At 39.7% G+C, this 27,997-nt stretch overlaps 1 protein-coding gene across 4 annotated transcripts in view; it reads right to left on the reverse strand.

Annotated features, from left to right (window-relative positions):
• Positions 1–27,997, reverse strand: part of riok1 (RIO kinase 1 (yeast)) — a 59,716-nt gene that overhangs the window by 19,390 nt on the left and 12,329 nt on the right. For all 4 annotated transcript variants that reach the window (XM_069920892.1, XM_069920891.1, XM_069920893.1 and 1 more), the window contains 10 exons: positions 23,575–23,764; positions 22,895–22,982; positions 19,982–20,051; positions 16,443–16,485; positions 15,312–15,404; positions 13,632–13,744; positions 12,588–12,668; positions 12,250–12,336; positions 8,760–8,897; positions 3,386–3,489 (listed from right to left, as the gene is read on the reverse strand). In XM_069920892.1, the coding sequence (XP_069776993.1) occupies positions 3,386–3,489; positions 8,760–8,897; positions 12,250–12,336; positions 12,588–12,668; positions 13,632–13,744; positions 15,312–15,404; positions 16,443–16,485; positions 19,982–20,051; positions 22,895–22,982; positions 23,575–23,764 (1,007 nt within the window). The remainder of the gene's footprint in view (positions 1–3,385; positions 3,490–8,759; positions 8,898–12,249; positions 12,337–12,587; positions 12,669–13,631; positions 13,745–15,311; positions 15,405–16,442; positions 16,486–19,981; positions 20,052–22,894; positions 22,983–23,574; positions 23,765–27,997) is intronic.

Here is a 27,997-nt window from a genome sequence, read left to right on the forward strand (position 1 = left end):
GGGGAGAGCAGGAGGTGACCCAGCCACAAGTATGAAAGGAACCCCAGGGTCAGAGTTCAAAATCCCTGGGTGGACCAATCACCATTAGGGATTCAGCTGTTGACAGAGTGGCTTGCAAGGCATGCCAGGCTAGTCAATTAGTACAACAGTTTGGACCCCCACAGGCAGAAGATATGACACCATGTGGTCTCCCACCTGGAGTTACTGGGGTTTCCGGAGGTTACTGATATCCCTGCTCAGGCGTCAGTGCGATATCACATCTGAACTAAAGTAGCCAGAAAGATAGTGAGATTGAATCTTTGGAAAATGAATGTTGGAAACTGCAACATGAGTGTTGTAGGCATGTGAGTGAGGGCAAAGAGGTAAAGAGCCAAGTGCTTACGTGAGGCATACAGCAGGGGTCAAGGGGGTGCAGCACCCCTTGCAGGGTATTTTTGGGGCAATGCCCCACATTTGGAAATTTATTTGAAAACGTACACACAAAATTACCAGTTTCAAGCCATGAAAAAACTAGTCATTTTAAACAAAATCAATTGTTTTTTAAAAACATTGAGCACAGTATATCAGAGACAATACTAACCATCTGTACTCAGACTCTAAGCCCTTTCCAGATCACCAGGCTTGACCTATGCTCAAACTAGAGTGAATGGTACTCCTGACCCCAAGCAGTACTTATCCATAACCCAGTATGTCAAGCAGTGCCCTTGCACAACTTGCATCCAATCCCCAAGTAGTAACTAGTACCCTGCACCCAATCCCCAGGCAGTGCCCCTTCCCAACCTGTCCTCAATCCCCAGGCAGCGCACCTTCCCAACCTGTCCTCAATCCCCAGGCAGTGCCCCTTTCCAACCTGTCCTCAATCTCCAGGCAGCACCCCTTCCCAACCTGTCCTCAATCTCCAGGCAGCACCCCTTCCCAACCTGTCCTCAATCTCCAGGCAGCACCCCTTCCCAACCTGTCCTCAATCTCCAGGCAGCACCCCTTCCCAACCTGTCTTCAACCCCCAGGCAACGCCCCTGCCCAACCTGTCCTCAATCCCCAGGGAGCGCTCCTGGCCCACCTGCTCCCAATCTCCAGACAGAGCCCCTGCCCAATCTGCACCTAATCCCCAGACAGTAACTACTACCCCTGCATCGGATATCTAAATAGTACCATCCCAACCGCAACCAGCACCCAGAGGCAGTGGATTCTGCAACCCTTGCCTTCTCTTCTCTCCCCAACCCTCTGGAAGGCAAGAGGCCCCTTTCATAGGACAGCCATCACCTTGCTCACTTTTTCACTGCTCCCTTCCTCATGGTTGTTTAGATTGAGAACGTATGAATGGTGCGTTGGAGAGATGTGGGTGTTCAGGTGTGCCTGTACGCCCAGCTGCAGGGCCAGGGCAAGTGAGCCCAGTGAGTCGACACGTGGCAGTCGCCCGGTATCGGCCTCTGAGGCGGCAGGAGTAGCAGCTCCACTGAGATAAATGCAGCATTTCAAGGCCACCTTAACTGAATTTCAAGTTGCAATGGTTTGTGAGGAGGAAATCCTAAACTCACTTTATGGCACTGGGGAGTTGGCCTGTGAATGGACGATGTAGTGACGGCCTGTGGATGAGGTCAGGGGGTTAAAGTTACAAGTTATAGATTCCTAGTTACAATTTGTGGATTCAAAGTCACAGTTTATAAGTGGTATCATTGATCAGACCATAGTAAGAAACACTGTGTATATTTTGTGTCACTTGACACTGACAACAATTGCCCCAGAACTCCCATTAACAGAAAAAAAAAACCTCATTGGATGGGGGCTTTTGGACCTTTTATTTAAAAACAATAAATTGGCTAACTTTCAGTCCTGACTCTTCCTGGCTATCATTACAGGGATTCAACACAGGCACTTGTTTGAAGAGAACGTAAGCAGGATTGGCATCCTGGTGTCAAACGTCAGCCCAGAAAATCTGGGCACTCCGAAAACACTCGGGATAAATGTCTGCCAGCCAGCCCCTCCTGCCTCACCATGGGATAGCACAGTAACTCACCATGGGACCCCTCTGGGTCTGTACTTAGTAAGAGTTCAAGCATGAGACCAAGGTGTGGGATGTGCAAGCCAAGAGAGGGCTCTGGCACCTGATGGATGACCTTGCACTGCCTGCTCGCAGATGGTGGTAAGGGTGCTCACATTTGCCAGGCAAGCCAGAGAAACCAGGCATACGAGTTGATGACCAAACAAATTCCTTTTTCTACCCTCTCTTCTGACACTGGGGAGCAACTCTCAAAGCACCCTGCTCCATCAGTAATTTCAGAGTGATGTGGCTTCTGAGGGGTGGAATGTTGTGTGTGAAGGTGGCCTCCCTGTTTGGAATGTGTGCATTGTGGGTGGTCACATGTCCTCTCCGTCTGAAATGTGTTTGGAAGTCACATCACCTGTCAGTCAAAGTTGGACTCTGGCCACAAATTAGCGCACATCTTGCCGTTGGCCAATTCAAATCACTCAGCATCACTATTGGCTAGACACAGATTTGCGCTGAATTTTGCACCAGCACAGAGCACATTTCACTCTCTCTGTCTCATGATCTGAGCCCTGCTCCATACCAGGTTACTACTATGGATATCACTTGGAAGGGTTGAGGGTAAGCTGAGCCATAGTATTGCAAGATCAATATTTGCAGTAGAGCCGCACCTCTTGTTGATCAGGGGTCTGGGAATGTGAGTATACTCCTGCATGTACAGTATGTACTAGAGCTGCCTTCCAATGATCTGGGGAGAATCCATGCTTATAGTGTGAATGTCAGCACCACCTGTGTGAATTAGTAATAGTGTACTGTTTAATGTTTTCCCATGCACTTTTAGATACAAATTGTTTACATATTTTATTCCCACGCTCTTCTATAAATTGTGTTACTAAAAGCTACTTGTGATTGCAAACCCTTGTGTGCAAACTTGTCTTTGTGAATCTACCGAATCTGATACTCTTTCTCAAGTAACACATCCACTGAAATATACAAATATTACACTTTTCTTAAAAAACTTGTTGAAAATGTATGCCTTATTATCGCCAATGAAAAACAATAAGCAGTCATGCATTCCAAGACTATCAGAGTTATGAGTGAATAAAAACAGCTTAATTAAACAGCCTTGTACTGACAATTCTTGATATTAGGATTATTTTTAATTCTATAGATAAAATTATTTAGTATATCAATCAAATAAAACCAGGTCAATCTCAATCATCATGTGGACATTTTCAGTGTATGGGGGCAGTTTGACTCAAGAGTGAAAACTTTTGCAGATTCATTTAGCATTTTCAATGCCTAACATTTAATACGATAGATTTCTTATGTAACAGTAAATCAGTCTCAAAAAATAATCAAAGGAAAATTCTGAGCAATAGCCATGTTTTCACCCACCATTAATATTGAGACAGTCTTTACGGAGAAACTCAAGAGCACATGGATGATCATGTTCCACTGACTGGGATACATCAATGATAAAAATTCCCCCGTTGTGGTACCTACATAATAACAAAAATAAAATAAGCACAAATAACCAAACACTCTTTCATGAATTTCAGTAAGAAGAAAACAAAAATCCTGGGCATTACCAAAACAATTAAACTTAAAATAACTTTTCAAATGAAAACTGAAGAACAGTAATCCCCCCCTCATCTGCAAGGGATATGTCCCAAGACCCCCAGCAGATGCCTGAAACTGCAGATAGTACCAAACCCTATACTTAACATCCAGGTACATTCGTAAAATTGGGCATTATGTGATGTGGACATTGTGCGAATACCAATTTATATACTTAGCAAAGCTATATGGGATTCTGTAGTTGTACCTGTAAATTTTTTATTTGTAGGTAAGGACCGATGTGGGGCTGTGAGCAGAGAGCGGGGACAGTGGGATTTGTGTGGAACTGATACAGGGTTGTGGGAGAGCATGCGGCAGTAGGATCAGGCTGGGGAGAGAACAGGACAGTGGGGATCAGTGAGGGGACTGATACAGAGCTATGGGGAAAGCATAGGGCAGTGGGATCAATTTGACTGCAGTTGACCGTGGGTAACAAACAGTGAACAGCAAAACCACTTTGGGGGGGGGGGTGGAGGGGGGGGGAAAGAAGAGGAACCACTGTGTAGAAGAAATTCAAGTGAGTTTCTACACACTTTCAGTAAGTGTTGAAGTCAATCTACAAAAATTATTGCAATAATTACACTATTTGCATAATTAATAATGAAAAAATATTTAGTCTGTCATATTTAAAGATTTAAGTATAGATCTCATTTCTTTTTTGTAAAAAAATGTACAAGGTGAAAGTGACCAAAAGATTTATAAAAGGATAATATCAGTAATGAGTTACTGTGAATAGATAAAAATGAATTAAGTGAAACACTAAAGCCTGCAGGCATGTGATTGTAGTAAATACACACCAAAATGCTGGAGGAACTCAACCAGACTTTTCAGTGTCCATAAGAAGCAAAGATATATTGCCGACGTTTCTGGCCCAAGCCCTTTTTCAAGAAATAAACAGATTGAGCCTGAAACAGGAAATCTCAGTCTTAGAATTCAGACAATGCTGGCTGAGGGAGGAATCCAGACCAATAAAAGATATCATAAGGGACGAGGTACAAATTTATCATGTTTGTGCAAAAGTTGGGGGGAAGGGGTGGGGGTTGTCAATGAAAGCCAGAGAAGTCTATATTAATGCCATCCAGTTAGAGGGTGCCCAGTTGGAAGATGAGGTCTTCTTCCTCCAATTTGTGGGAGGTCTCCATTTGGAAGTGCAAGAGATCATACACAGACATGACACCAAGGGAATGGGATGGGAAATTGAAATGGGTGCCACTTGGAGATCCACACTATTGTGACAAACAGAGCTGAAGTGTTCAGCAAAGTGATCTCCCAGTCTATGTCCAGTTTCTCCGACGTTGAGGAGACCACAACATGGTCACTGGATGCAGTAAATGACACCTGCACGTTCATGTGAAATGTTGTTTCACTTAAAGAGACAGTTTGTGGCCCTGAATGATGGTGAGGGAGTTGGTGTGGGCGCAAATGGAGCAACTCCTGGTGTCACAGATGTAGGTTACGAGATGATTAGTGGGAAGGGAGTCACAGAGGGAGTGGTCCCTGCAGAAGGCAGAGAGCAGAATACATGTCTAGTGGTGGGATCAAATAGTAGGTGGCAGAAATGATGGCGAAAGATGTTGGATGTAGAGGCTGGTGAGGACAAGAGAATCCCATCCTTGCTGCACATGGGGGGCAGAGGTCCAAGGCAGATGGGTGGTAATGGAGGATATGTAATTGAGTGCCGAGTTGACAGTGGTGAAGGGAAAGCTACTTTGTTTGAAGAAGGACATGTCTGATGATCTGGCATGGATGTCCTTATCCTGGGTGCAGATACAATGGAGACAGAGGAATAGAGAGAATGGAATCCTGAAAGGGGACAGGGTGGGAAGAGGTGGAGTCAAGGTAGCTGTGGGAATTGTAGAAGATGTCTGTCTAGAAATTGTCTCTCAAGGTGGAGACAGAGAGATCGAGGAAAGGGAGAACATTGTTAGAGATGGACCAAGTGAAATAAATTCCTCCATCTCTGTCATATCTGCCACCATTAGCTTGGTGCTCACCTGCATATCCTCCATTACCTGCACATCTGCCTTGGCCCCCTGTGCAACAAGGACAAGATTCCTCTTGTCTTCACCTACCCTCCTACTGGTCTCTGCATCCTTCTCTGCCATTTCTGCCACCTACTAAGTGATCCTGCCACTAAACACTCATTTCCCTCTCCGACTCTGCAGTGAGTACTCCCTCCATGATTCCCTTGTCCACTCCTCCCTCCCCAATCATCCCCTTGGGACCTAATCCTGTGACCAAAGGAGCTGCTACACTTGCGTCCACATCTCCTCCCTCACCATGATCTGGGGCCCCAAGGAGTCCTTTCAAGTGAAGCAACATTTCACTTGTGAATCTATAGGGGTCATCTACTGCATCTGGTGCTCCCACTGTGGTCTCCTCTGCATCGAAGGAATTGGATGCAGATTGGCAGATCACTTTGTTGAGCACCTTGGCTCTGTCCGATGCAATGTGGATCTCTCAATGACCACCCATTTCAATTCTCCATCCCATTCCCTTGGCAACATGTCTATCCATGGTCTCATACACCCATAAACTGGAGAAATAACACCTCGTCTTCCAACTGGACACCCTCCAACCAGATGGCATTGATATCAACTTCTCTGGCTTTCTTAAAACCCCATCCTCCCCTCACTTTCTCCCAGCTGTTTCTCCCTTCCCTGTCTCCTTTCGCACAAACGATATAAATTCTTACCTCATCCCTTATCACATCCAATTAACACCTATTGTTGATCTGGATTCCTCACCTAGTCAGCATTGTCTGAATTCTGAGACTGAGATTTCCTGCTTCTGGCTCATTCTGCTTATTCGTTGGAGATGGGATCAGACCTAAGGCATCAGCAATATATCTTTTTTTTAAAAAAATGGACGACATAAAGACCAGCTGAGCTCCTCCAGCATTTCAGTGTGTGTTTACAAAAATGAACCAGATGATGTGATGAAATTGGACTTTCAAAGGTTTTTCAAAAGGTGCTAAACAAGAGATTATTAAATAAAATTGAGGGTAGAGTATTGATGATAATATGCAAGCATGGACTAGCATTTGGTTAACAGGCAGAACAAATAAATAAATAGAAATAAATGACTAATTTTTGGGTTGAAAGGCTGTGACCACTGTCTTGGGTAAACTTGTACCTCTCACTTTGTTCGTTTTAGATTGGTCACAGTGTTCAAGCTACCGAAAGAAAATAGACACACACACCGAGAGCAGTTCAGTTTATACAAGTCTTTATTACTAAATCTAAAGCTGAATTCACACTACAATATGCAAGCCCTTCCCAATTATACTTATCAATGCCTGGACTGGTCCCAACTGCCAAAGCGAGGTGACGACTGCACACTTGTAGTAGGTTGTCTGGGCACCGGTAGCAGCTTCTCCACCTCCCCGGACCAGGACGTCGGTTTGGAATCTTGAAGTTCTTCTTCTTGCTGAGAGATGTTGCCACCTCTTGGAGAGTCTCAAACTTCAGCAGTGGGACCAAAAGTTGATTACTTCAGATCTTATCTCTTTGAACAAATGATTTAATTATCTTCAAGGTCTCCTGACAGTCTGCGACCAACAAAAGACAACTGCATCTCTGGGCCTCATGGTGGAAGTTGGATAATGTCTACTGATTCATATGCATCCCTGGGCCCCATAGTGTAAATTTATATAATGTCTTCCTATTCAACTGTATCCTGGGCCCCATAGTGGAATTTAGGTGTTTCTACTAAATATGCATCCTGGGCCTCATAGTGGAATTGAGATTATGTCTTCTGATGCAACTGCATCCCTTCTTGCATAAGCTGGTCTAAACCCTCCATTACAACCACTGAAAGAATAAGACAATTGGTCCAAGCTCGCTGATGATTCAAGGCTGAGGGCGAGTGTAGACTTGCAAGGAGGATGCATAGAAAAGTTTGATTGACACGCAGGTAACGGACAAGGCATGGCTTGCAAGATACAAAACAGAAGCACGTGAGTTCTCCATCTTGCTAGAGAAAATGGAAAGTGTATTGCCAAGCATATTGTAAAACATTGGCTTTATTTGTAAGAGGATTCTAGCATTAAAAGGTCATCTGGCTCCAACTACACCAATCCCCAGTGACACTGCATGTACAATACTGAGAGCAGGTCTGATCTCTCTACCACAGATTTGCTCCAGAGGCTGGATGACAGTTTAACTATACTATCTATATTGAGTTTAGAAGAGTGAATTCATTGAAAAAGATTTGATAGGTTAGATGAGGAGTGAAGTTTCCTCTGGCTAGGATTTTCAGAACCATAGGGTCAATCTGAAAATAACCACCCGCCATGGTTTCTTCACATGCAGATGAGAGTTTTTGATGTGGGGGAATGGGGAAATCAGAGGTGAGAGAGAGAACGTGTGCGGAAGTGGGAGCCCCGATCTTGATGAATGATTCAGGACTACTCATTTCTCTTTCTTCGTTAATTTGTGTGGGGCATTGGCACTAACAAAGAACAGTTGAGCCAACAGCTCATTTGAATGATGTAAATATATGCATTTTTAAAAATTATTGCCTTGTAATATACAAAACTATAGATCATGAACAAACTAAAGGCAGGAATTAAATTGATGAAGATGATAGATCTTTGTGGATTTCCACAGCCTCAGCCACATCCTATGCCCACTGTTTCTTCTGCTTCACAAGCTTATGTTTTTTTTTTAAAAAGGTTATCTATTTCTTCTATTCAAAACACACTTTAATGCTGATGACCATGTACAACCATTAGAGTCCAATTTACCACTCTTCCTTTAAGATCCTTTTTAAAATCCTGATTTTAGTCAAACATCTAATATGCAGAATTGCCTTATTTGGCTGTGCCAACTTTTGAGAGGAGCTGGATTATGTTTTCCAGTATTAAACAATGCAAGTACAAAAGATATTGTTTCAATTATTATATATTCCAAATGTTTTCTAAATAAAGCTTGCAGTCCATTTACAAACTGCTGTTGGTCCTTTCAAGATTAAGTGAACATGACTGCAATTTACATTGTAACTAAAAAAAACACAAGTCCAAAATACTTGGCTTAGGGATTGTAATTCCAGGTATAAAGAACAAACATAAATTATTATGAATAGATCCATTTTAAATCCTAAATACACATGAGATTCAACAGACAAGATACCTAAAAAAATAGTAACTTACAACAGGTTAAATTCACTGAGATCAGCATGAACCAGCCTGGCATCCTTGTATATTCTTCGCATATATTGAATAATTAGAAGATAAAGCTCCCTGGCTTTGGATTCAGACAAATGAGCATTCTTTAATAGTGGTGCTGGCCTAGAAAATAAAAGAGATGATAAAGAAGTACAGAGCTCCTTGTGGTCTCCACCCCTGCCTGCCTCATGCCTCCCATCATCCTATTTTCTCTCAGTCCGTACTGAACCCCCGCCCCAAACCTTTTTGCTTTCTTCCCTTCGCATCTGAGTTCTGAAAAATAGCCGTGATCTAAAATGTTGAATAACAATCCATTTCTTTGCATGGGCACTGTAAGACAAGTTGAATTCCTCTAGCTTCTCATGGTTTGTTCAAGACACCAGATCTGATTTTTTTTTGGTGTCCACAGTTTAATTCCTTTGCAATTTCACAGACACAACAGTTCTTTCCAACAAAAATGGAGCAGCAAGAATACAGGCTGTAATAATTTTTAAGCCAAAGAAATTGGAAGTTTTAAAGCAAGTCTTTGAACCCATTTACACATTGGCAACTTTGTTGCTCTGATTTAAATAAAAGTACTTAACTGCACAAGTGTTTTTCTGAATATTGAGGTAAAACAATTTTCATTCTGAGCAGTAAATGTAACGTATGAAGAGAGTAACAGCTGAGATAATTAAATACAGCAAAGGCAATGGGACCAGACAACAACCCAGTGCTATTACCGAAGATCTGGACTCCAAAGCCCGTTTCACACTTGCAAGTGATCCCAGGAATCAAATGCCAATTGGCCTTTAACGAAGAAGTGTGAAAGTAAAATTAGCTCAACACTGGTGTCAGATGACTTCATCTCACGCCGGGGATTGATGGCCTCGACCCCTAGTACAATTCCTGGCGTCTGCAGATGCTGGTGTTGCAATCAGGCAAGTGTGAAAGGAGTAATTTCATTGTGGAATTGAAATTACCCAAGATTTTGCGTGAGTGCAGGAAGAAAAGATTAAAATGAAGGAATAAACTTTGCCATGGGAAAGTCGCATGGGGGGGGGATAGGGGGAGAGAAGAGAGGAAAAGAATGAGAAGAAGGGAAGGGAAATAAATAGCAAAAATGGACAATTTTTAAACAACCTGGGAAAATTTATAGACCGTGGGGAAAAAAAGCAATGGCAGACCTGACTTCCCAGAATGCCGTGCAGCAGAGAAACCCCTCTATGATTGTTCCATGTATGTAGCCAGGCATACAGCCCTTTCTCTGCCGTATGGCATTCTGGGAGGGAAGGTCTGCCATTGCTTTTCTTCCTCCCCCACAGTCTTTATAAATTATGTGCTATAGTGCTACCAATTTCCCTAGGCTGTTTAAAAATTGTCTGCTATTTATTTCCTCTCCCTCCCCCATTGTGACTTTCCCACTGCAAAGTTCATACCTTCATTTTAATCTTTTCTTCCTACATCATGCAAAAACTTGGGTAGTTTCAATTCCACAATCCAATTGCCCCTTTCACACTTGCCTGATTGCAATACCGGCATCTACAGACGACGTGGATTGTACTAGGGGTTGAGGCATCAATCCCTGGTGTGAAATGACATTATCTGACGCTGACGTTGAGCTGATTTTGCTTTCACACTTGCCACTTTAAAGGCCGATTGGTGTTTGATTCTTGGGATCACTTGCAAGTATGAAAGGGGCTTATGCCTTTAGTCAGACTGTTCCAGTAGTGAAGTGTCCATGAAAATCCTCTTCACAATATGTGGGACAAATCCAACATAGCTAACTGCTACCCAATCATTTTGTCACTGGGAATGCAAGAGGTCAGTCATTGGGTGTTTTATTAAGGTAGGACTCGCTCTCTAATACACTGATGCTTGCTACAGGTAATGGCAGAACTACACAGCCCTAGAAGCTTTCTGCAGGGTCCGCTCCCTGTGATTCCCTCAGGCACTCATCCCTCCCCACCCAGCACACCCTGGCAGATTCGCCTGTGCCCACAGGAGGTGCAACACTTGCACCCACACCTCCTCCCTCACCATGATCTGGGGCCCCAAACAGGCCTTTCAAGTAAAGCAACACTTTACTTGTACGTCCAGAGGACTTATTTACTACATCCAGTGCACCCTTTGTGGCATTCTCTACATTGGAGAGACCGGTCACAGATTGGGAGATCGCTTTGCTCATCACCTCCGCTCCATTCGCAACCACAGCGACCTCCCAGCAGTCAACTATTTCAATTCTGAGTTACAGTCCCACACTCACTTATCTGTCCACGGCCTTGTGTACTATCCCAGCCTGATCAACTGCAGCTATGAGAAACAACACCTTATTTTCTGTCTGGGCACTCCTCAGCCAGATGGCATTAACACTAACTTGACTGCTTTCCATTAAAGCTGCTTGCCTTTTCTTTCCCCCCTCTCCCTTTTCCTGTCTTTCCAGTTCTTCTACCCACCTACCCCTCATAACTGCTGTCCCCCCTTCTTTCTCCACCTATCATTCCCTGCTTCTCCCCCCCAACTTTTGTTCAGATGCCTGCCAGCATTTTCTTATACTTTGATGAAGGGCTCACACCCAAAACATAGATTATGTATCTTTACCTTTGCTACATAAACTGTTTGACCTGCTGAGCTTCTCCAGCAGTCTGTGTTTTTTAACAGCTCCAGATCTGCATCACAGTCTGGGTTCAAAATAAATAAAATAATTAAATTGCAGAAGCAAGGCAAGTGTGGCCTTCACGTCAAGGAAGCATCTACCAAAACATTTCCTTCCACAAGATTAAAAAATTGGAATGCTCGATAATAATTGGAATGTTCAGTTAATTGTAATTCTTCAGCAACTAAAGCATCCTTCTGCTTGCACACAGCAAAGCCTTGACAAAATTCAGGCAAAGGTTGATAAGTAGCAAGCAACATTTATGCCATAAAACTGTGAAGTGACACCTATTTTCAATGAAAATGTGATCACCTAACAACACTGTCAAATCTCTCATCATTGAATGAGTCAAAATCAATCAGAAACCTAAATGGTCCAGCTACAAACACCATGACTACAAAGGCAAATCAGTTTTTCTGCAGAGTTGACTTGCCTCCTGACATCCCAAGGCTTTTCCATCTTCCACAAGGCACAAGCCCAAAGTGTGAAGAAATGCACTGCATGTGCCTGGATTAATGGAGGGCCAACAATTTCTACCACCATTAAGGACTATAGTGACAGTCGCATGGGAAATAAACTTTCAACATTGTCATGGAGATGCCCAGTGCTGTAATTGCACTGAAACAGCTTGGTTAGAGGTACGGCTCAGGTCTTCAGTGGTCGAGCTGCAATAGGGTCTCATCCTGTAAAATGTATCCTTTACCCTTAGCATGTCTGATATACAAAAAAAATCACATCACTGTTTATATACTGAATGGAACAATGAGGCTCTCTTTTAATCATTTTATCTTTTCGCAATAAAATTATCAGTTTGAATTCCACAAAGGTGAAAAAACTCACATGTCTTCATTACCAATAAAGCCCATAACAAGCACATGACTCCTGAGCATTATAGGCTCTGGGCAAGGTATTTCTGCAGTCTGCAACCTGTTTTTTAAAAAAGAACAGCTTTTGTTTTTAAACTGTTGATAAATGCAAAGTTCACAATTGTAATGTGTTGGATACAAGCACTTAGTACCATTACTTGGAATTCTTTCTGCTGTTTAGTTAATAGGCATGAAATCTGGCTATTTTAAAACAGTTTGTCTCCAACAAGTAGATTATCTTACAAAATAGTAAGATCATCCAAGGTAATAGCAACACACATCAGACCTCCAACAAATTGCTGTTTGCAGTACCTGATCAAATTTCTCATTTCCTTCTCTGCCCAAGTCCTCACCATTTTCCTTGGATTTCCTTTACAATATCCACGGCGAAATCTAAAATTAAAGACGAGCTCCTTTCAACAAAATGTGCTATGTTTATAAAGTGCAACTTTAATTGCACCAGGCTTCATTTATAGAAAGGATTTTTTGGAAAGTTTATAACCATTTCTATTCTATACTATTTAATGTATTTTTTTTCGTTAAATAACCATGGCTTTAATGCAGACATTAAATTATGAAAACTAGTCTTAAAAAGCATTATTACAGAAAATAAATATAGTAATTGCCTGCAATATCAGTCCCTAACATACTGAATATGCTTTGCATATAGATGTAATTGTAATGAGCTTCAAGAAATACTAGAGTGATTTTTTGGATAGCATTGAAAATGCCATGGCATGGAGAAGGTATTATCCTTGATCATGTGATTGGCAATTAAAAACAATTACTACATCAATGTACAGGCATTATTCAAACATTTGACAATTATTTGGAATATTTCCCAGATATACTTTAATTAATAAATTGTATTTCTTCCTACATTTTCTCTGCCATAAATCATACACCACACTAAGTAGTTCAATTCAGTTGATTCCTTTATTTTAGGTGTTCTTTTCATATATTAAACAACGTGCATAGCATGTAAGCCTCAGAGAGGCTGACAATAATCAATTAATTATAGTTCATAAAATGCAATAAAAAATCTTGGTATGTGAGAAAAAAATCCTTTATGTTGTTTGTAAATGAAAAGTAGGACAGTGCGTGCAAATTTAAATTAAATTTTGACATGCAGTACAGTTAACAGGCCCTTTGGGGCCTTGAATCCATGTCACCTAATTGATCTACAACTCAGTAGATTTTGAAGGGTGGGAGGAAACTGGAGCACCTGGAGGAAGCCCACGTGTACACGGGGAGAACGTACAAACAACGCTAGATTTGAAACTTGGTCACTGTAACAGCATAGCGCTAACTGCTACGCAAGAAATTTAATACAACATACACATCAATAAATTATACCTGAATTCACCAGTAACATATTTATCACGATCTTTAAATATTAAGATTGAAGTTTTGTAGATCTTTATTGCTCTGTTTTCTCCACTGTTTGTCGTTGCATGATATACATTTGCCTTTTGGTAAAAGGGAACAAAAATAAGACTAGTGTAGGAGGCTTGAAGAAACCATGCAGAAAACAAATGTATTAAATTAGTACACAAAAGTGCTGGAGAAAGTCAGCAGGTCATGAAGCATCCATAGGAAGTAAAGGGCAGTCAACATTTCGAGCCCTTATCCAGGTGTCAGTTAAATTTGTTAAAAATATTTAGAATCATTTCTTCCCCACCTTTCTCCCCTTCCCAACACATGCAGTGAGACAATGATTTCCCTTTTCTTTACAAGATACTAACATTTGAGAGAACAAGGAATGCTTTCTTGTACAAAGAAACAACTATAAATCAACTTCATCCATTCAGTTTGAAGAATTTGTGCGCATTTATTTTAATTAAACATACTAATCTAAATGAAATATTAACAACTTCTCTTTCTGCAAGTGCATGCTGTTATGCTAAGCATTTCCAGAATTTAATTATTTTGCCTTCAAAATATACATCTCTATAAATTGGTACATTAATGTCACAGATTTTTGAAAATACCATTTATAGGTCCTCCAGACGAGTGAACACCATGTACATACAGACAAGCATTTGAGAGACTGGGGAGATGAATGGGTTTGGATTTCCTGCCTGCTGTGGGGCTGTTAAGATCTTCTAATGTGTGGGAACAGGGCATTTCAGCATGCCTTTTTTCTCCATTCTTCCTCCCCATACCCCTGTACCGCAATAATCAGGATGCCTTTATATAGTAATAAGAGTGAATTTAAAGGCTGATATTCTCCATGTTTACATCGCTTAACTGACCTTGTTGAAAGCTCCGAGGGCAGATTCAGGAGGCGAATTCCAATCCACCTGGGAGGTAGACTCACTCTACCTTATCCATGAAGGCAATGCCACTGAAAGTGGTTGTGAAGGGACAGGCTGATGATGTAATGATGACGTAGTCAGCCAGCGACCCAGGAGAGCAAATTGTAAAGTATATTATTGTAGATTTAATTTTACAAAGTACCTATTTGACTACAGTAAGAAAGAATTTTGTTCTTTTGGGTGGAAGGGAATGTCTATATTCATTTTTCACTTGCTGGTGCATAAGATATCATGGCGATGGGCGGCGCTATTGCACCACTTCCCCCGCCTCCCTCAGCTCTGGAAGATGGCTCCTGATGCTGCTTAGTAAGAAAGCAACACTGGATCAGCCTTATAGGCCTTCTCCATAAAAAGGTAAATTCAACTTTTTCTTTTCTTTTCATTGAGCCACATTCAAAGTGGCATTGGACCATAAAAAGGCTTATGGACTGAATAAAGCAGAGCTGGGAGCGCTGAGCAAACTCATTTGCATGAGGAAATTGGCATTCACTTTCCTGTGCCTGCTTGCTCTCCAGGCACAGTTGCTCTTGTGGTCCTCTGCTACACAATTTTTGTTGATTTCTGACTTATAACTCGTTCACAGGATGAAACCCTGTCATAACCCATGGGGTTATACATATTGACAGCATCTAGCTAACACATCCTGCACAAACTCATCTCATCCATTGATCAATATTTATCATTCTGAAGTGAATCTCAACACCACAATCAGATTTACCTCCTTGCCAGTGCTGATGCATCCATGGATTTGAGAGATCACTCCTCTGCTCAACATTTTAAACAGAATCATTCGAGTTCTTGGATCCAAAACCTAGAAATTGAAATAACCGTGAAACTGAGTTACAAAAAAATTCGTTAAAAAAAAAAATCAGGATTTTTGTGCAAAGTGGAAAGTAAACCAGACTTTGATTTGAATAACGCTGAAAGAATTTCATAATTTTCCACTGATTTCTATCACCCTACTCAAAGAGATGTACATAAATTGCTTGGTTTGGAGAGACAATTCTTGTGTTTGGTATTTTAAATATAGCTTGCATTTTTTTTGTCATCATGGATTGCCACTGGAGCTGATTTAGACAGACCATGTTCTCTCTACAATATATATTGAGAAGAGACTACATACAGACGGAAAAGATAACCTGAGAGTTGAAAAATCATTCAGAAACAAAGTACATCAGTATCAATATGATACTGTAATTACATTTGCAAGTTTTTTTTATTCCTCAATCTCCATTGGACAGAGATCTCCAAAAAAATGATCCGTTATGTCCATCATGAAGCTGCTTCAGAAACTCAAAATTGTGCATGTCGTAACAGTTAAAATACCAATGAGGACAATTTTTTTTTAAACTCAAAGGGTGATGAATCTGTGATATTCTCGAGTTCAGGGGAAAGATATTTTGGCATAGAAATAATTTAATTTTCAACTTCCTTTAATTATTCCATTCCAAACAAAAGTAATCTAATTACAAAAATAAAAATAAATACAGGCCATAATATTTTTGTTTCAGCATATTTAGAAAAGATTTGTTCATTTCATTGTGAACTAAGATTTTTATAATGTACAGAAAAAATGTCAATTAAGAATGAAGGTAAAATAGATTTTTTTGACCAATTTTAGATATTTGATTACATTAATATTTTCGAATATGAGCTTTCTTCACACTATAGGTTATATACAATATTTAAAAAGGGTTACAACATTTTTAGATATATTATATATTGGAGCATATGCTACATTTTAAGTTATTGAAAGCAAGCAATATCCTGATTAAAAGTTACATTGCAATGCACAATATTTCTTCAGCTTCTCAAATGTTATTTTCATTATTAATTGGGAAACTATTACCTGTTCTACTGTAGCTCTGTCAGATTTATCTTTAACTCGATACCTAAAAAACAAAGGGCCAATAAACCTTTTAAAATATTTCAGATTACGGGTGTCTTAAGTACTTTTGGAATACAACCCAATTACAGCAAAAATATATATATTTTTAAAAATGTGGACAGATTACTATAAATGCATTATTAGAAAACTTCCATTTCTAATTATTGTGGTGTAGTGGGCCAGGTCAACCCAGCACGCGATGGGCCGAATCACCGTAGCAAACAGCCAGCACGGCAGGGCACAGGGGGCTTCCCTCCCGCACAGAAGTTCCAGGCTACAGGAGCGCATTGCCAGGGGAATGGCCAGGCCTCACAGCAGCATTATGACATCACTCCTGTGAGCCTGTCACCTCCCTTAAAAAAAGGAACGCGCATGGTTTGAATAAACAGCAGTTACTAGTTTACTTGCTTGGTGTGGACAGGATTTATTTCAGCAGTTCTGCTTTTAGCAGTGCTACAGTGGTGACCCCAAACTGGTTCTGATGCTTTTAGATACCACAACACGCAGCAAGATGAATCCTACCAATTCGTCCACAGTCTAAGCATCTTCCAACAACGGATCTCCTGTGGCAGTTTACGCTGTAAGCGTTCACTTGCCACCATTCTGGGAAAACCAGCTACGCAGCTGGCTGCAACTTGCAGAATCACAATTCGCCCTGAGAGGAATTACAGCAGAGGACACGAAGTACTGGCACACGGTCAGCGCCCTGGATCCCGCCAGTTCTGTTCGTCACCATGGACTTCCTTGGGCACTGCATCTCCAGCAAAGGACCAACACCTTTACTTGACAAGGTCAAGGACATTTGGAATTTTCCCAGGCTCAAAACCCTCAAAAGCTTGCAGGAATTCCTTGGGATTGTGAATTTCTATCATCGCTTCCTCCCAGGAGCAACACCCTCCATGTGGCCTCTCTTCAACCTCATTAAGGCAGGTAACAAGGAGCGCAGCTGGTCTGCAGAGGCACTCCAGGCATTCAAGGAGAAAAAGGCAGCACTTTCCAAAGCCATGTTCTGGAATACCTGGATCCAGACTTGTGTGTCCCTACCCACATAAACTAGGCTCCCCAATCAGAAGTTACCTCTTCCCTCTGGGCGACCATGGCCACATTCTGCGGCAGCGAGCTACACCACACAATCGTCTACCACCCCCAATCTAATGGTCTGGTAGAACGCTTTCACCGCCATCTAAAAGCAGCCCTCAAATCATGGCTGCATGAGCCCAACTGGATAGATGAACTGCCATGGGTCCTGCTAGGCATCCACACAGCACCGAAAGAGGACCTCCCCACCTCATCGGCAGAAATGGTCTACAGCACACCACTTCCCATCTCAAGCGACATCCATTTCGGCTCCACAGAACCACTACAGAATGCCCTGGACATCCTATAGCAGCTGAAGAACCACACCACCTACCCACTTCCTACCACCACCCATGGGACGCCAACCAGCCATGTCCCACAAGAACTCAAAGCCGCGGACTTTGTGTTTGTTAGACGGGGCAAACCGGGTACCTCCCCACAGTGCCTTTACGAAGGTCTTTTCAAGGCACTGAGAAGGGAGAGGGTTGTATATACGCTTGACATTGAAAGCAGACACGATATGTTTACAGTCAACCGCCTCAAGAAAACCCACTTGGTCTACACTACGGCGCTGGGAGCACCTGCCCAAAAACAATCTCCCAAGCCTCACCCAATGAGGCTGCGATTCTGGGGGGGCGGGGGGTAGCTGGTCAGATCAATCCCACACACGACGGGCCGAAAACCTGTAGCAAACAGCCAGCATGGCAGGGCACAGGGGCTTTCCCCTCACCGCACAGAAGTTCCAGGCTGCAGAAGCGCATTGTCAGGGGAATGGCCAGGCCTCACAGCAGCATTATGACATCATTCCTGTGAGCCTGTCACCTCCCTTAAATTGGAACGCATGTGGTTTGAATAAATGGCAGTTACTGGTTTACTTGCTTGGAGTGGACAGCATTTATTTCGGTAGCTCTGCCTTTAGCAGTGCTACAGTTGCTTTACTTCTGGAAGAAAACTTAATTGGCAGTTATTTGTACCTATTGTATGAGCTTCTCTAGTGACTTTAATGGATAAACTCCGGAATGGACAAACATTACAATACTTTGATGATGGGCTCAAGCTCGAAACATTGGCTATGCAGCTTCACCTTTGCTACATAAAGGACACTGCTTGACCTGCTGAGCTTTTCCAGCATTTTGTGTCTTTTACTTCAACCACGGAGTCTACAGATTTTTTTGTTTTACTTCTAATATTATAAATCAGGTACAGGATCCTCTATCCGGAAACCTTAGGGGACAGTGTGTTCCGAATTTCAGATTTTTCCGGATTTCACAACAAGTCAGCTGTCCCAGATTTAAGCCCACCTGAATTGTGCTGCCGTATCCACCCCCTTCCAGTTGTGCTGCCGTCTCTCTCCCACTCGCCCGCGTCGCGCTGCCGTCTCCCTCCCAAGTCACACTGCCATCTCCCTCCAGCCTCGCCCACCCGAGTCACGCTGCTGTCTCCCTCCCCCCTTGCCCGCCCGAGTCGCGCTGCCTTCTCTCCCCCCCAACATAGTTGTGCTGCTCTCTCTCTCTCTCTCCCCCTCCCTCCCTCCCTCCACTGTACCAGCACCAAGAAAAAAAAAATACCGGTTTTTGGAGCGTTCTGGATTTTAGATGTCCGGATAAAGGATTGTGTACCTGTAATGTATTTTTCCTCTTTCTTTGCAGAGACTGGCTATCCAACAGAGAATTGGCAGCATTTTCAGAATTTCTGAATCTGCGAAATTTTGTCCTTGTAAACATACATTTAAAAGCAAACTGCATGGAAGTCACAAAATTATGGATGAAATGCCATCTTTACGATTTATAATTCACTAAGCACCTCTTTCTTGCTTGGAATTTATACTTCACTAATAGCATATATCATTCATAAGTTTTCATTTCTCAGCAAAATACCACATTTTTTCCTACCTCAACAAAATAGAAACCTTAGACATTACCTACAGATGGAAAGAAGTGGTGAAATTTCAAGCCTAATGGATTAATTACAAGGATCAAACATTCAAGTTCATTCATTGTCTTCTTGTGGGACAAAAGGCAACAAGAATGGCTGTATCAGGATGTTGTGAAATCTAAACTGACAGATCATTCTACTTCCCTTTATTTGCTCCTGAAGCTTCTCTTCCCTCAAAAGCTACTTTGTGTGTTAGGTTTCCATAACATTATGATCAAGTTCAATCACATCTCCCCAGCATCTATACATTTGAATTTCCAACAAAAGTCAATTTACAGCAAATAGGAAAACGTAACCCAACTCACAGTTACAGGTCAATTGTAGCACTAAACCAATACATGAACTAATTTCAAAGATTGGGGGAATCCATTTTCCTTTAGGTATGATGCGAAGAATCTATGTACTATTAAAAGATGATCATACTAATTGAACACACAGAAGCTGTTAAGATTGTATTATTTGTTTGTAGCAATAGGGATTTTACTTACAGGTCTGTATGCTTCTGCCTCGACTTTTCAGTTACTCTGTTTATCACAGAGTCAGCAAAATTTAATTTATCTAAATGAAAAAATGGAAAAGTCACAAACTGCTAATTTGATGATGGTAAATCATAGCTACATTATAGCTTTTAGACTGTTCATTCTCACCTAAAAATGTACAAAAAAGCAATATATGAAATATCTGGTTCCTTGACAGTTGAGAAAACTGCAGGTACTTTGCATTAGACCATCATGCACGATACAGTGGCTGAATTTAATTCATCTGGACTTTTCTCCATTCTCTCAACAAAAATATGCATTTTATTTTCATTTCAAATTTTTTTTTAAAATTTTTTTTATTTTTCACACCATAAATCCCATTAACCATGATACATACTTTTTCCTTTTCAAATATATACAGTGCCATTTTCTACCCCCCCTCCCTCCTCCCATCCCACCCTCCCTACCTCCCCCCTCCCGTCCATTTAAAGTACAAAATCTAGGATACATTAAACCAGTCAAACAATGTTGTCATTCAATAAAAATAAACCAGAAATTCCACTGAGTCAATTCTTTTCATTTCCTTCTCCTTTCGTTAATTTAGGTAGTGAATGTCCCCGGTAGGTTTTCGCTATTGTGTTTCATGTAAGGCTCCCATATTTGTTCAAATATTTCAATATTATTTCTTAAACTATATGTTATTTTTTCTAATGGAATACATTTATTCATTTCTATATACCATTGTTGTATTTTCAAATTATCTTCCGATTTCCAGGTTGACATAATACATTTTTTTGTATTATGTGATTTTTTGTGATTCCTTCTTAACAAATCTTTTTTGTGCATCATCCAAATCAATTCCAAATTCTTTGTTTTTTATGTTACTTAAGAGGAAGATCTCTGGATTCTTTGGTATATTGTTTTCTGTAATTTTATTTAATATTTGGTTTAGATCTTCCCAAAATTTTTCTACTTTCTCACATGTCCAGATTGCATGAATTGTTGTTCCCATTTCTTTTTTACATCGAAAACATCTATCAGATACTGTTGGGTCCCATTTATTTAACTTTTGAGGTGTAATGTATAGTCTGTGTATCCAGTTATATTGTATCATACGTAACCTCGTATTTATTGTATTTCTCATCGTTCCAGAACATAACTTCTCCCATGTTTCCTTTTTTATCTTTATATTTAAATCTTGTTCCCATTTTTGTTTAGTTTTACCATTTGTTTCCTCATTCTCCTTTTCTTGCAGTTTAATATACATATTTGTTATAAATCTTTTGATTATCATTGTATCTGTAATCACATATTCAAAGTTACTTCCCTCTGGTAAACTCAGACTGCTTCCTAATTTGTCCTTCAAGTAGGATCTCAATTGGTAATATGCCAGCACTGTATCTTGAGTTATATTGTATTTATCTTTCATTTGTTCAAAGGATAATAATCTATTTCCTGAAAAACAATTTTCTATTCTTTTGATCCCTTTTTTCTCCCATTCTCTAAAGGAAAGGTTATCTATTGTAAAAGGGAGTAACTTATTTTGCGTCAATATTAGTTTTGGTAATTGATAATTTGTTTTATTTCTTTCTACATGAACCTTCTTCCAAATATTGAGTAGATGATGTAATACTGGAGAACTTCTATGTTGTACCAATTTTTCATCCCATTTATATAATATGTGTTCAGGTATCTTTTCCCCTATTTTATCTAATTCTAATCTAGTCCAATCTGGTTTTTCCCTTGTTTGATAAAAATCTGATAGGTATCTTAATTGTGCGGCTCTATAATAATTTTTAAAGTTTGGCAGTTGTAAGCCTCCTTGTTTATACCATTCTGTTAATTTATCTAGTGCTATCCTCGGTTTCCCCCCTTTCCATAAAAATTTCCTTATTATTTTCTTTAACTCCTTGAAGAATTTCTCTGTCAAGTGCATTGGCAATGCCTGAAATAGGTATAATATCCTTGGAAAAATGTTCATTTTAATACAGTTTATCCTTCCTATTAGTGTTAGTGGTAAATCTTTCCAATGCTCTAAATCGTCCTGTAATTTTTTCATTAGTGGATAATAATTGAGTTTATATAGTTGGCCGAGATTTTTATTTATTTGTATAACTAGGTTTCTTATTGCTTGCATTTGCCATCTAAATGGTGATTCCTTCTTAAATTTTGAGAAATCCGCATTATTCATAGGCATTGCTTCACTTTATTTACGTTAATCTTGTAACCCGACACTTCTCCATATTCCTTCAATTTCTTTCATTTCTAATTTGATGTTCAGTTTGATTTTAGAAACTGATATGTGCATGGTGCAATGGCTAAATTTTTAATGCACAATTAACTAGGTAAAAATAAAACAAACTCACGGTAATTTTCACTTTTCTGCACTCAAACTTGAAACAAAAACAGTTTTTCAAATGTTCATTAATATTAAACTGAACAATCAAACATCTTACTGCTTCCAATACGAATGGAATTTTCAGGCCTATAAAGTTGCCAGGGCAAAGGTATTAAAGATAGTTAGACAGATTGTTCCCATTCAAAAATGAGCTACTGTACTTTAAATTAAGGAACCTGTACTCTCCTTGGCAGAAAGATCAATGGTTATGAGAGACGGTTTGCAGGGATTAAATTTAGTAAATTAAAAGAAGGATTAGAGAGGAAATTAGAGAAAATTCAGTGTGTGGTGGATGTTTGAAACTCACTAAGAATCTATGCATTAAAAAAATTAAAATTGCACATGTAAAGGGTGTACAGAACTGAAAAAAACACTTGAATGAACAATCGAAGAGCCATAATCTGTGAGACCATGAAGGTGAATTAAGCCAGATTAATTTTGCTTAGCATTGGAAAGAAACAATAATGACAATGGCACCCTCCAAGCTTACATTTCTAAAATTATAAACAATATTTAAAACTTACCAAGATTAATTTTATTTTCAAATTTTCTCAGAACCTTGTCTGAAGGAGTGGACATCTTTGCTGAATTACAGGAAGTTTGTCTATTTGCCTGAATTACAAACATTATAACAGAAACAATAATTCACATTTTAAATTTTTTTTGGGTCAATTTATAATCAAAGGATGTATAGATAGTAATAAATATCCATATTGGACCACAACTGCATATTAGAAATGTCATTGAAAATTGTAATAATATAAATGCAAAATATTAATCCATTCAACTAGATATACAAAATTAAAAATAAATGTCAAGAACAGCCAGCATTGAAATACATATCGACTTCACTAAAATAGCTAAAGAATACATTGTCTATTGACAATGTAATCAACTTAATCCCAGAGATATTTTTTTCAATAATGAGCAGTTTTTTAAAATTTATGAGCTCTATATCTGGGAGTAACTAAGTATAAACATTACATAATATTCTAACAGTTTCTGGCAAAACCTATTTATATTGCAGTTCATTTTCAATATTGTTGGTTAAACCATTCACAAAAAAATTTATTTGGACTTTTAAAATTTGGGTGCATTGGTTATTTTGGGTCCAATTTATGTTTATCAGTAATAAGAACACAAATTTGCCAGAGGTCGCGAGAGAGCGAGATAGATAAGCAGTATTTTTAAAGTTTTACATCACCTGCTGGCTATTGTTCCTGGAAGCAGTATAACGCTTGGTGAAGTCTCCATCACAATCATCCCAGTCCCAATCTTCACCATCAACATTGTCAATTAGAAATTCTTCTTCTGGATTATTCAACTGCAGAATCTCAATATTCTTCTCTGCTTTTCTAACTTCCTCATGTGTTTTCCAAGAACAGCCAACATCACTAAAAACAGACAAATTACATTAGTTTCTTTAAAATTATAAACCACTCCAGAGCATTATCAAATTAAATACCATAAATTTCTGCATACAAGTTGGGAAGTGAAACGTAAAAAAATCTCTCAAAAATGGAGGTCAACTAATATGCTGGATATACTTTTGAGACTAAATTCAGCTCAAAATACAATCCACGCTGACCTGGCGTATACATCGACCCATGAAAAGAAGATTCAGCTTACAAGTCGACCCTTGAAAAACAAGAAAACCTGACTGCGACAGATTTTCATTTAGATTTTTATTGAAAACAACACAATTAGCACCCTTCAAAATCACTATCATTGTCTGAAGACAGCAACACATTTAGAAACCTTCAAAAATCATTCTCACCACCATTGTATGAGGCAAAGATGGTGGCAGGCACATCCATACTCTCACTATTTAAATAGTTATATGGGTCCCATTCTGTATCTGATGAGGTGGTTTCAGCTTCGCCAGTGCCCCACACAAATCATCTTTCAGTGGCATCAATTGCACAAGAGATATTGCACTTTTTAAAATGATTTTAATCACAGTCTCTACTTTTTTTATCCCATGCCTGGAGCACAAAGTTATACAGCACATCAAGTGATGCAGCATGCATTGCCCTGCCTTTTGGAAATGACACCTTTCTGCACTCGACATCCATGCATTCCATTCTTCGTACATGTGGTCTTTGAATGGGTTTGTTCAAGCAGACATCGAGAGGTTGCAATATAGACATCAAACCACCCGGGATAACCGCTAATGTAAGTATTATGTAGTGCTAATCTACTTTTAGTGTTCTCAGTTAAGTGGCTACGAAACATATCCCAGACCAACAAACTCCGTTCTTTGCACAAACCCCCTGTTCCACTCCTTGTCTATCCATAGTTTTTACACCATTTTCATGAAAATATATAAAAATACCTGCAGGGAATTTTATTTTCGATTTAATTTTGTGTTTGAAGATTACCATGGGTCTTAAACTTTTTCCCGGCAGACATACATGATAACACCATGGTAAACATGGTCCTTTCATAGCCTGTATTTCTAGTTTGCAGTTTTAACACCTTTCAATTCCACTGTTCTATTGTCTATCATGTTGAAATTCAGGGGGGGTTTTGACCATGTTTCCAATATTTGCCAATGCAAACTGGTGTTTCTGCCGGTTACATATAATAAACTGGTGAAAACTTTATGATCAAGATCTTTTGGTAGTTTCTGTCCAATTTTTTTTTGTCATAACACCAGATTTTTCCTGTTCATGAAATGGTTGCACCAGCCTACAGTAGCCTCAAAATCATCACTGAGGTCTGGATGTGACTTGGCCCCCTGCAGTGCAAATGTTCTTATTTTACAGCAATCTTGCCTCTGCTCACATACCCATTCTGCAACGTGATTTCTAATTTTGGCCAACGAGTGACTCCTTTTCTCAATGAACATTGCCTTTTTGTTATTTTTCTTAAAGTCTCTTCTTTCTTCCTTCAATCTCTTACCAACCTCTCATACATCAAATTTTTTTTGAAGTTTATTTAAAATTCTACAAAATATGAGCATAAAACACACAAATAAAAAAAACCCTTCTAAATTATCTCCCTATACCCCCCACCCTCCAACCCACTATCCCACCACTTACTATCCCTCTCCCCATCCCTCCCCTCCGCCCACCCCGGAGCTTAACATACACAAATAAAAGTATTAAAACAAACAAATAAAATGGGTTAGGTTACAATACATCATTTCAACAATTCAAACAAAAATGTTAAAAAAATATTTACACGTCTAAATTCATACAATTCAAATATGGAGTCCACATTTCTTCAAAAAAAAGAAAAATTATTTCTCAAATTATATGTAATTTTCTCTAAGCATAAACATGATTGAATTTCATTATGCCACCTCTGTATACTCAACTCTGCATCATTTTTCCAAGTTACCGCTATACATTTTCTAGCTACTGCCAAACTCAACCGAATAAATGCAACCCAAGATTGATCCAAACACACTGTTAATGAATTCTTATATCCTAATAAACACAACCATGGATCCACATGCAAATCTATTTGAAATAAATCTCGCAAAAATTTTATAATCATTCATCAAATTTTCTCACAGCAGGACACTTGGTTTTTTGGCCATTTCAATCACTTTCAACTTAAAACTCATTTCATACTTTCAACACGAATTGCGTTGTCGATGGATCGTCCATGATAAGAATCACCTCCAGCTAACGCCCAGATCAATCTGAGCAAGCTTGGTGTGGGAAGGGGTCAACATATACGCTGTTCGACAGCCCATCAGGCATCCAGAAAATTGGGGTTGACCTATACACCGGATACACCATAAAACCCTTAAAATTAGGCTGAAAAATGGGGGTGAACTTGTATGTCGAAATATATGGCAAGTCATCACGTCACACAAGCAGATAGCAGGACATTTAGTTAAGGTGTTAGCAAGGCAGTTAAGTTTTCACAAACTTATAAAAAGACAGCAAGACAACAATGTACTCTTAAACAACAGAGCATATTATAGAAAATAATAAAATGGATCAGAGTCAACATGGAATTATGAAAGGACTTGACAAAGAAAATGCTAACTTGATGTTTCCCCTGTCATAGTTTCAAAATAAGGGGTCTGCCATTCAGAATAGAAGGTCTACCAGTGTAAATTAAATATAACAATCAATTTTTATTTATACAACTTCTAGAAAACTCCAGTACTGCCTACTTGAAGTCGTTCGTTTTATTTTTAAATTATTTTATACATAGAGTTAGTCATTGAATCGTACACAGAAAAAGCAAATTCAGCCCACTGTATGCATGCAGATGATTAAATACTTATACTAAACTCTGTTCCAAGCTCTTGGTTAAAAGCCTGTTATGCCGTGGTGTTTGAAGTGTTCACCAAAACACGTTCACTCCACTGCCTCTCATGCAGTGCTTTCCAAATTTCAACCAATTTCTGGGTAAAAGGTTCTTTTTATTGTCATATACATTAAATATATGATATGTTTTAACTTTTGCCTGCTGCCTACAGAGTTGCCATTAGTACTGCCTGACTCCCCTTACAGTATGAGAGAAAAAGCAGCAAAATAAAGTCGATTCAATCACTGAGTGTCCATGGATTCATCTCTGGTACTCCCGCAGCCTCTTCAGCTGCACAGATTCCTGTTTAATTCATTGGCAGCCCAAGCTTCAGGTCCAAACCGATGACATGATCAGGTAGCTTTCAGAGACCGAGGCATTTCAGGGGCCCTTCTTCCCTTTTGCAACGAATTTTGTTAACCTTCAATGTTAATGATATTTTATCTATATGCATTCTTAGTAAGTTAGTTGTGGGCTGGTACAGGGTCACACACAGGTCACAGCACATTTACAGAAAACCACTGAACTCAATTAATTCTTGGAGTCGCAGCATCTTGGAAAGACAGAGCGAATGGATCTGAAGTGGTTCTTAATTATTCAAGAACAATGGAGTGTTTGCTTTATTAGAAACGGAAGTATCTAAGTATTCAATAAAAAATGCAGAGGAAGCCATTTGTTTTTAAACTATTTAAGCCTCTTGAAGAGAGATGAAGTCAGAGGTTAATATGGATATGGAGTGGTTTTGAAAAAGGAACAGAATTTCGTTAGAAATAAAACTGATAGTCATGTGGTTTCCAAGAATTGGGATTGACCTCTGTCATGATAATGAATATGTATGAGATGTACCGGAAGTCACGTGGTATGAGGGAGAGATAAGAACACAAGCAGGAGAACAAAGGAAACGGGAAAATAAAGCCACTGAGAAGTTTACCTGATAAAACTTGTGTTTAATGTTTTATTAACTTCACATTTCGGGCCACAAATGTGACATTGGCGAAGAGGATGAAAGAAGCTTGAAGAAAATTAAAGACTAAACAAGATTACAGACAACTTCAAGGTGATAAGAATTTTCTCTTTGCTCAGTACTTTTGGGACTGGAATATTTCCTCATGGCTAGTGCAGACAGTGACTTTCTAACACATAGTGGAATTGCTCATTTTGACCCGACTGGTGATGCAAGCACTGTAAGTGTGAAGTGGAAAGCATAGCTGGAAGAATTTGAATCCTACGCCAACAGTCGTGGCCTATTTCTAGATACCGGTACAGTTGAACAAAAAGCACAGAGAAGGGCGTTACTTCTTTTCACTGCGGGATCCGCAGTTCGGGAAACATTTAAAACACTTTTGAATACTGGA

This window comes from Narcine bancroftii, chromosome 2 (genome assembly GCF_036971445.1).
Source record: "Narcine bancroftii isolate sNarBan1 chromosome 2, sNarBan1.hap1, whole genome shotgun sequence".
In the NCBI taxonomy this organism is placed as follows: Eukaryota; Metazoa; Chordata; class Chondrichthyes; order Torpediniformes; family Narcinidae; genus Narcine; species Narcine bancroftii.